The sequence below is a fragment of the Sinohyriopsis cumingii genome, unplaced genomic scaffold (assembly GCF_028554795.1).
Source record: "Sinohyriopsis cumingii isolate HCF-2022 unplaced genomic scaffold, ASM2855479v2 utg000898l, whole genome shotgun sequence".
NCBI classification, from domain to species: Eukaryota; Metazoa; Mollusca; class Bivalvia; order Unionida; family Unionidae; genus Sinohyriopsis; species Sinohyriopsis cumingii.
In genome coordinates this window covers 825,704-837,033 of record NW_028315941.1, presented here as the reverse complement: position 1 = coordinate 837,033, position 11,330 = coordinate 825,704, and the positions used below count along the sequence as shown (strand labels likewise).

At 32.2% G+C, this 11,330-nt stretch overlaps 1 protein-coding gene across 1 annotated transcript in view; it reads right to left on the bottom strand.

Moving 5' to 3' along the window:
- Window positions 1-770: 770 nt before the first annotated feature.
- The window catches only part of LOC149773107 (uncharacterized), a 157,502-nt gene continuing 146,942 nt past the window's right edge, over window positions 771-11,330 (bottom strand). Inside the window, exons 5-7 of the mRNA XM_089946813.1 lie at window positions 6,005-6,118; window positions 2,309-2,517; window positions 771-2,016 (exon numbers count right to left, since the gene is read on the bottom strand). Coding sequence (XP_089802939.1) covers window positions 1,696-2,016; window positions 2,309-2,517; window positions 6,005-6,118 — 644 coding nt within the window. The 3' untranslated portion in view covers window positions 771-1,695. The remainder of the gene's footprint in view (window positions 2,017-2,308; window positions 2,518-6,004; window positions 6,119-11,330) is intronic.

Genomic DNA, 11,330 nt, shown 5'->3' with positions numbered 1-11,330 from the left:
AAGTTTTCCTTATATTAATTGTTACGAGTCTATGCTCTTAAAATAAGTAACAGAAAAGAGCGAAGAAAACAAGCTTTGTAAAATTTAACTAACAATTTATTTCTCTACAATACAACGTGAAAAATGAGAAGAAAGAACTTACGGTATTGCAAAATAAATCTAAAAATAATTCAAGAATTAAAGACACAAGTCCTAGTAATAAAATATTCTGAATAAAACTCAGATCAAGTCCCGAAGAGATCCAACATTGAAGACGATGACGTGTCTGTCATGGCCTGCGAATTACTCATGTGTCTCTTGTTGAATCACATAAATATTATTCCAGGTTTGAAATGAGTATAAATTACATTGAATGTCTTTATCAAAGAATTTTGTCAGAGCACTTTTGTATTTCCAGAGAAAATAATCACTTCAATTCAACAATTTGAAGAAAATAATATTCAGCCCAAACTGGTCACAACATAATACAACTTCAAGTACTAGATGTTAAAGCACGACTGGTGCAGTACTCATAGTCACAAGATAATATAGTTCTCTGTTTGACCTCAGGTCACAATTTGCATTTTCTAAAAGCAACCATTACGTAATGGATAATAACCTTCTAGAATGATCTAATGAACCTTGTGTATTTACAACACAATAGCCTACCAAATTCACTTAGGAATCTCCAAAAACCTGCTAAGCTCATACACATAGAGAATGATGAAGATATTATTAGTTATTTACATAAATGAAATATATAAAAAAAAGTCGATCAGGTCAAGCAGAAATGAACTCAATTTAGGACAAGTCAAGTTCAGCAAACAATGTTACATTACAATAACATGTAATGAAACAAGAAAATTTAAAACTAACAGACAAACAATTAAATTAAATATATATAACATAAGGTATAATTTCTGATCATTCCAGTAGACAATATAATTGTTTTCATCGTACCTCAAAATTAAACTTAATAAGCTCTATATATTCCTATTATAGCCTCCACAAACAGCTTACAATACAGCATATGAAATTTGTGAATCATACCAACAGACTGCCTCAGGAACTATTTTTTTCATTGGTTTTACGACACTTTTTTGGGAAACTGGACACAGGTTCAAACGATGGAATAAGACAGATCATGTGACTTGAAGCTCAGGTCTTACACATATTTTGTGAATTTTTTGAGACAATCGTATCAATTTTGCAGTGATGGAGACAATTACCAGCATAAATACGCCATTCACAAAATAAATTTCCAGTTATACCGTTTCAGAACATGATAAGATACACGCAATTCTATTTTAAATATGCTATAATAGATATATTTTGACAATACTGAATTCAAAGGTATGGGTGTTCAACTAGAACATGACGACTAATATAAAATCAATATTTTCATGACTCCTTTTAATATGAATGAAAGTTGTACCTCACTAACTTGCTATTATTCAACGTCCTGTGAGTTAATCAATTTTATTTCTTCGCTTCGTGTTTAATGTATTCTATCCTTGCGAACACAATTGTTTTTCTTAAATATCATTCTATGTTCTCAGCGTCTATGGGATATTGACTTAGAATTAAAAGATAAATGGGACAGCTGATATTTCAAATATAAAACATTTTTTTCTGCATGTCCCGAGATATGTAATCATAACCTGTTTAGTAATTCGACGATCCTGCCTCTGACCCATTAACTGGAGTAAGGTATGTTCATGTGTTTCCCTCGTGTCCAGTTTCTTCAACCTGACATATTTCAATAGGATTTACAGAATCATCGATTACAGTTAGGTAGGCATGATCTGTTTCAAGCACATCAGTTTCCTCATGCTGAAATACTTCAAACAAACGGACAATATCACTGATTGGGGTTATATAGTTTTCATCAGATTGATGTACATCGGCTGTCTCAACATGACACATTTCTATAGAATAGGCATACTCATAGAATACATGTTCATTACTCCTTCTGGTTTCATGTGAAGTTGCGTTCATTACATTGTCAATCCTGTGATTGTAGTCCGACAAGGCATCCTGAAGAAAAATAAAGATAGTTTTCAAAACATTTATTTATTTATTTATTTTTTGAACAAAATAGCGTCAGTGAATACGTAGCTTCTATAGGCTGGAAAGAAATGAGACATTTGATGTTCATGATAGCTGGGACTTCAGAGCTGAAGCTGTGCACACTGAGAAACTGTTTGATTCTGGACAAGACAAAATATTTACTTCACTATAAAATGCAGAGAGAGAGAGAGAGAGAGAGAGGGAGAGAGAGAGAGAGAACGAGATGTGAGATTAATAACGTCAAAACACCAAATGTTACCTCATCAATGGTACTGTAAGGGTCGGTTTGGAAGTTGTGTCCAAAATGTTCTTTTTGTGGGTTTATAGGACACTCTGATCTTTTAGCCATTCTGGATAATCTGCCTTGCATTGCTGGGACATGTAGGAGTCTATTAGTCCTCTCTAGTTCTTTCCCAGATACTTCACTGTCTGTCGGTCCTACAAATGGCTGAAACAACCCTCTGGAATCTGCAACAATTTCTAGATCAATCAAGTCAATAGTAATCAAGTGTTGCACATTATGCATGTATAGTGTACTGTTACTTTATTCATTAACTAATGATTCGTGTATTTAATAAATATAATGAGTAAATATTAAACAAAAGTCTATTAAAATAAGACCAAATTCTTATAGCAACTGGAACTTCATCGGTGCAAGAAACTGCATTTGCCAGATAGACAGACAGTTGAGCTGGCCACATGCAACTAATAATTCTAGGCGCTGTTGAACCTGCCTATGTTTGGTGGAATATTAAATAAACTATGCAGGACGATGAAGGCCGCTGATTGGCTGAAATGTGCTTTCCAAATTTCAAAGGCGTTTTATGGGTGAATTCCACGCCATTGTCGGGTTGGAATTAATTCCCAATTTAACAGTATCGCTGTTGCCGCACAGATAATCCTGGATGTAAATTAGGATAGTTTTCTTCTTCGAACAAATATAGTGATCAAGTAAAGAATGACGTTTGTGTCACCTTATTCGGAGAATATTACGAAATATAGCAATTTTGATGTAGTCGCTGGCTGCGGCGCCAAATCAGTGGGGTTTTTTTTTAGAAGATGCTTTAACCCCTTAACTTTAAAACTGCCTACAAGAATATGATAACAAGTGACTTTTGTGGAGTGTGGATGACATGTTTTCATCAAAATGGTCGTCCCTTACATTCTACATATTTTCGTATGATACATGCAATTGTCTTTAGATGCGTGTGTTGCAATATACAGTTTTAGTACATTAAGTCTTCAAACATGTATGATAAAAGGTCTGAAACAGTGGCCCTCAAGACGATATGAAGAAACGGCTGCATACGCTTTCCTGAATAAGATTTACGAAAATATGGTCGCAAAACATTTCAAAGGAAAATATGCTCTGCCATTTGATTACAAAATCAGACCAAAATTATGAAAATAATTGCCTTTTTGGCACCACTAAAGTGCTTGTCCTGTGGCCTGTGTTTTCCATAAAGCTTTAACGGTAGTGTAATGGGTTGATGAATGACTGAGTGACAGGTTAACAAAAAAAGAAACCCGATTAGCCAGTATAAAGTGTGAACATGGTTTTCAGGATGGTCTAGTATTTTGTCCCAGAACACCTTAGTTTTTAATCAATGTTTAGTACCTAATATCCATGTACAATTGATCATGCTTTAAATGAGTCTTAAATATGTCTTTTATACACGAAGTATTTATTTATTTATTTTTTTATCTATTTCTTGGATGGTAGGAGAGGAAGTTCTTAATTTTAAATATCGCAAAGATGGCAAGAATATTTTGAAAGCCTTATATTAATTATATTATGCCGAGAGCAGAATGTTGCCTACCATTATTCTAATAGTCATTTATACTCAGATGAATGAGTCTTTGCAGTTTATGGCAGTCTGAATTTGTTCTCTCATTTAGATAAAATAGGTAATGCTGCACAGGCACATGCTATTTCAGTAGTTTAGAACGAGTGAATAATATGCAAATGTAATGCTACCTGTAAAAAGATGCAGTGTTCTTGATCATCAATTACTTCTAATGATTCCCTTTTTATTCTCAGTAAATGCATGTTTAATTGTCCTTTCACATAACTGTGTGTCTGCCTGTTTGTGATAGAGTCGCGTCCAAGCCAGATCACTTTTACCCATATTGCTCTGTCGAACTTCCGGTCCTTTGTGTTGTACATATAGACCGCTTAGTTACATTCTAATCATTTGTATTGCAGACAGTGAATTAGGAAAGTGTAGTAAGTGCTGAAACCTCATTCTTTTATTAAAAACAGCGAATAATTTAAGATCCATAGACTGCAACATCCATTCATGTACAAATATAAGCACAGAGTTTTAACTAGATCGTCAGAAATCATCACATTGAAGTGTTACAGCGCACAGGTTAGGTATGGTTATAATTTTTATTTCTAACATTTCAATGCAGACAGGACCGTTCCGGTAACCTAAGTGGTTAGAGCGTCCGCCTCGGATGGGGGAGTTCGCGGGCTTGAACCCCGACCGGGACATACCAAAGACTAACAAAAGTTAGAATTTGAGATGAGACCGCTTGATTCCTGGAGAAACAATATAGCAGTGTACATGTATTGCCAAATACATTTTTGGTTCTATTTGTCATGTACGCTGTGCCTCACAAATGAACTATTGTGGAATCCGACATAAGCATTATTGTAATTTCTTCAAACAAGGACAAAGGTCATAAATTCGCCATAATATTTTGTGTTATGTTTATATTTAAGGTAAGCAAAATGTTTTGTACAGCGATGGTGGACTGTGACTTGAAATAGAATGACAGTAAAGACTGTCAGTAGATCTAAAAAAAAAGAAATGTTTTCACCTTACCGTGTTAAAAATATAAACTATTTTGCATTACAATGTTGTTTATGAATTTAAATAAAATCTAAACAATCAGCAGCCGTAGCAAGTCTGTAAATGTTATGAAAGTACGAAACATTTTTTACATGATTTAAAGAGAGTTATGTTTTAATAGCTCTGAGAGACACGTCCTAGCTTTATTGTGCTATTATATTCATAAAACATAATAAGTCCAACGATTCCTTCTCTAGCTGTGTATCGCATGTATATATATATATATATATATATATATATATATATATATATAAAGAATACAAATCATATGGCGAAGAACAATCCTTTCAAGTGCACTGGATAAAGCAATGGATCACATGTGTTAGGGATTGATTAAGATAAATGCAATAAACTGACAACGAACAGTGCGAAACTATTATCTAGCTAGCCTGAGCGCTTTCGACTCTTTGAATGAGTCTCTTGCAAAGGCAAATACAATACATAGACAAGACAAACAAATAAAACAGAAAAACGGTTATGGTTGCGAAATTTACATGGCTGTTTCTACAGCAATTCAACCTTTTAATTCTATTATGTTTCAACTAGCCTATTTTAGCTTGTTGCTGATACTGGAAAATATTTGTATTGACCTAGAAGTTGATGAGCCATAACGTCATCTGTTATTGTATATAATAATAATAATAATAATAATAATAATAATAATAATAATAATAATAATAATAACGAAAATAATGTCAGTGTTATTCCTTGCTTGCTTGTTTTTATCCACGCTTGATATTTGTCATATATGTCATATCTTTAGTAATTATCAAGTGAAAATAGATTCAAGCATTTAGCCCACTATGAAAATATCATTTTAAAAAAATATTTCTTGTTGTATTATTCGTTTTATATTATTCGTTTAAGACACCGTGATTCAAAAATTTAATTCTCTATAAGTTTCAGCTGCTGTAATTTTGGGATAAATTAGGACGTTTCGATTGTTTGTTTTCCTGGCAGGAATGAAACTTTATGTGACCAAGTACGTTAATTTGCCATTTGGTAACATCATAACCAGTTTAATACTTTTTATTTATTTTATTCAAAGAAATGGTAGGAATAGAATAGGTTTGAGTCTAGATTGTTATAAATCATACCTATTGTTCTGACTGTGTTTTTTCTCCAAACCGTGACTAACATTAAAATTCCACAGATGACGAGGAAGACAGAAACAACGATTGGTCCAGTCCAATATTGTTCTTGTCGGACATCTGAAAGTGTAATTAAAAGGCATTCTAATTTTGTGTACGTGTTAGATGAAATGAAAATCGTCGAAACACTGGTGTATTGTGAAACAGGACATTAATCGCTGATAGCGGTCTGTAAGACGTATTGTACAATAAGACAAAGGGCACGTGTTGTTTGAGCTCCATATAATCAATTATTTGACGACACAAATCAATATCGTCAAATTTGTTCACTGTATTGTCGTCTAAAGTAGCGTCTCAGTGCAATCATACATTCAAGAACGTATGATGAAGTAAAACATGAATATATTCAACAAATGATATGTTGTTACTTTACTCATATAGCTATAAACGCATTTGTCGTGAATTTGTAATAAATAGAAGGCATGAAAAATTGTATCGTTCTTTCGAGCTGCGGAATCAGGCTTTTGCTTGGGGAAGGCTTAACTTTCGTGAGGAACATAAATTCTTTGTTATAAGTTGGAACGAATAAATTGAATCAATAATAATAATAATAATAATAATAATAATAATAATAATAATAATAATACGATTGAGATGTATTACAATAAGCAGAACTTGTATCATATGGAGCAAATATATGAACTACATGAGATATGTATTATCACACTCTGGAGGCAATAAAATAAATGCAATATAGCAAGGTCATAAAACATCAAAAAACGCTTAGCTTCATAACGTGTTGTACATTTCGTTTTCATGAATTGTAAATACCTTTTTAAAGATAAGATAAGCAATGTCCGCAACTATTAAAATAGTTTTTCAAATTATGTAACATGAAACAATTATGGAAAGTTATTAAGGGCTTGCAAACTAAATAACTGCACTGAAAAACTGTTTTGCTTAAACAGTATATGGTGTCTTTCTGTGTGAGAACAAAGTTTTCAATACAAAGTACAGTATGCAATTTGTATGTTTGTTTGAAAGTCATAACACATGTCCAAATGTGTATTCAATAGTATTTTTATTAACTAAAATGTACACGTGTATGCAAATTTGCACACAAAAAACATTGTAATCATACAGCTAGTGGTTAAATGCTATTAAAAAATGAACTATTTGGTAAAATTGGTAAAACAATAAATGTTTTATTTGATTTAATTGTTGTGTCCCAATTTTTCGCTTGTATTTTAACTGGCACGACTTTCATACATGATAAGAATGTGATATAGCTTAATAAATGCAAGTATCCTAACATATACTTACAGTGTATTATATACTTTATATGACACAATAAAATACTTACGTGACGAAACTTTTATACTTTTCCACGTAAGACCACGAGTCGGTAGTGACCCATTTAAGAAATATAATTCTATGGAATGATTTTGTGTTATTTGAAAGCTATTTGCATTTCAAATATAAATTTAGATTTTAGAAGAAAGGTGAGACATATAACACTGTTATTATAGTGTGTATAAGACTGAATTAATATTATTATCTCATGTAAATAAATATATTTCAACGATTTTCAACTTGTTATTTCGAACTATGAGAATTTTAGATATATTTACTGCAAATCAAAAACATTATATATATTACAATGCACTCATAGCTCTAATATATATGATATAAATATATGCTTGTTTTCGTCTCGTAAAATAGAAGCATCAACATAGCTGTAAAACCACTGATATAAAGTAACCAGAATACCAGAAGTAAAAATAATAATAAGTACTGAAATAATAATAATAATGATAATAATAATAATAATAATAATAATAATAATAATAATAATAATATTTAATAATAATAACTAATAATAATTTAAATACTATTACTATTATTTGCTATGAGTTATTACGTAACAATTATATATAGTAACAATAATAATGATGCGATATTTTTATTTCGAGTTCTAATGAAGTATCGAGCATGAGTTATTTTCCCCCACATCAACTATCAAATTGATAGAAAATGTCCAACTTCTTCCAAAAAGAGTATTCTCAGTGGAGTTTCACCACAAAAGAGGAAAAGCAAGATAAATAGTTAAGAAGTGGCCAATTTATTGTTAACGAAGAGGTCTGAGACACTTGGAAAACAGTTATATCGACTGTATAATAAGCGCCGTGTTCTACTGACATCCCAAAATAAGACATCTTATACTGACAAATCGTGTCACAGAAGGCATCAGTGAAGCTGTAAATCCTAGTAGAAGAGAAATCATCAAACAACGTTTATTCTGACCAATGCTTTAAGATTGTTTGGCTGGACTCTTCCCACGCATAACACTATATTAGGCGAATAAACAGTAACGAAGAAAAGGATAAACGCAGATTCGGAAACCATCTGATTTATAATTTGCCATTTTAAAGATCCGCAAATAGTTTCATGTAATGGTGAATCATCTGCAGCACCACATGAAAAAATGTCGCCTTATTACGCATTATAATTTGCCAAAGTTTGCATTATTTACTGCGTTTAATATTTTAAAAACTGTTACCCCCTAAATTCTGATTAACATTTGTTCATTTTGCATAAAGACTTCGACACTCGTATAGAAATCACTATTTGTTTTTATTTATGTGGATATAGGCAACCACTTAAACACTTAAACAAATGATTGAAGTAACAAAATGAATTAGACATTCTTTTTCATAAAAGTTCGTGAATTTTGGAAATAGATGTAAATAGGAGAGAGTTTTCTTATGTTCACACTGTTCGAAGGGACTCTCTGGATGTTGTTGTCTACAAGAACTATTACACTGTGGTCAGTTAAATTTTATATTGGTTTTTAATGACATTTGTTAAGTAACTAATCAGTTCATTGATTAAACCGAAGTTGGTACTGTAGTAGTCATGTGTCTGTATGATCAAATCGGACAATTTTGATAATGATCAAGTGGAGGCAGATTGTCGATTTTGCATGTCCGATTTTGAAAACTACCTTTTAGTATAACAATCTGCAACATGCAGTATAGTACACGAGGTAATATCTTGTTTCGATCTTACTCTACATAGCAATCCCTCCATTTAAACAAACAACAACAACGAAATATTTTCTCACTTGTATACCAAACTCGTAATAACTGACACCACAGGCTGCCTCCTAAGTTTGTCTGACTGATATATTCAATGTAGGTACCAGACTCAAACACGATATATATATATATATATATATATATATATATATATATATATATATATATATATATATATATATATATATATGTGTGTGTGTGTGTGTGTGTGTGTGTGTGTGTATTTATGTATGTATGTATGTTCCTAGTCTCTTAGTAAACCAAACGGACATAGTGTAAATTAGCTGTAAATTAGGTGTGGAGGGGCTGGGGTATAATATGTGTACTTCATTTTGTCTATTATAAGTGAAATATCGCTGTATAAATAAAGCATAAAATGTTTAATCTTTCTTATAATTCTGTGCACATGATCCAAGAATATAGATTTACGCAATTAATAAGTTGGCCCTTTGCTCACGAAGATAGTAAGAGTATTTGAGAACCACGTTTCATAAACAATTTAATTCTAGTGTTGTTTCATTCTTAGTTACTTATAATCTTATTAGCTTGTCACACTTCATGATGAAAACAAATGGGATTACACACAATTCATTGGTATTATAGATTGTTCTTATTGATTAGTCCTTACAATTCTTTTTAGTATAGAAAGAGACAAAATTATGTTAAAAATGTGCTTGTTCCGATATTTCCGTTAGAAGGTAATATCCTTAAAATGCTCCTTGAAACAGGGATTCCTTTGTCAAGAAGTAAAATAATAGAAGAATAAAGAAACAAAATATTAAGGTAACATTTAATATTTGACTATTATAGCCGCCTTAATCTTACCCATTAACTTGTAAGCAGTTTAATGACTTCTGTTACCTTGAAAATTATTATATGAAAAAAGTTCCAAACTCTTTATATAAGTGACGATCATAAACTGATATACCTCTATGTCATGGAATAAGTTTTGTTTAACTGTATACTTAGCTGTTATTGTCCCGTGACAAGATGATCGTCACACACATAAATAGTATATGGTTAAGCAAAGTAGCTGCCATTTTCGTAGCATTGAAGATGTTTTGAAATATTTTCTTTAATTGCTAGATTTTTTTTTATTCGTGGTTAAATTTAACATCCATTCATCATGTCTTCTCGTGACCTGACAATATCAAACATCGAATCGTGTTTTTTTTTTTTTTTTACGATATAACCCGTTTTGGTCAGCATCATGTAATCATTTACGCAATCAACAGGTTTACGATTGTGTTTACTGTGGTCACATTGACTTGTCTTTGCGATCCTGGTGTGGCGGGTACTTTACATTAGGATTCCGTAAATTTTTATTTTTTTTTCTTTCATTTTGCATGCAATTATAGTTGAGAGTACACTCAAACTATACTCTTCAAATAGGACAGATATAGTTATTTTTACAGTGAAGTATCACACAAAAATAGCAATATGGACAGAAACGGACTCTGAATTTGGTGTGTGCATAATGCCATCTTGGAACATTACAATAGTTCGGTCTCTGTACAGAATTGACAACCATCACCACACAGTATAAAATGTAAACAATCGATCTAAACTGCCATGTACGTCTAAAATACTGAAGTGATTTTCTAGGTCTGTACTTATCTTTGTATCACGCGCAACAAGAATAAAGAACGCTAACCCATGTAATTGCATAAAGTGCAATTAGATCAATTAATACGTTATTCATTTAAGATTATATGTGTGTCTTACATCCTAGGCTGTGATCTCACATTACGTTATTGTATATCATACAAGTGTATAGTAGAAATTCCTTCATGACTATTTATCTACAGTGGAGCAGTCTATGCGTGAGCAAAGGTTTAAAATAAAAATTAACCATACAGGGCGTTGAATCTATATGATGAAATCTTCTAATCTGGAAAATAAAAACAGCACACCTAATCACATTTCGATGGGTATTTTGTAAGATACAGACAACCACCGCGCAAAAAATAATACCATCAACACTTCACGTGGACATCTCCAGGAAATTTATTGACGTTTTCACATTTCACCCTTTCGCCATTCTGTCCGCTACTATGGTATTGCATGGAATATTTGGACACAAAACTGCCTTTACAATTATCGCATAAGCCTAAAGTTTTGTATGCCCTTCGTGTCTTTTCATGTCACAGGCAGTGGAGACTCTTGTGAGCAATAACTTCACGTTGTTTCAGCACATGTCTCTTTCATAGCTCTATGTCGACTGTATCGAAGTA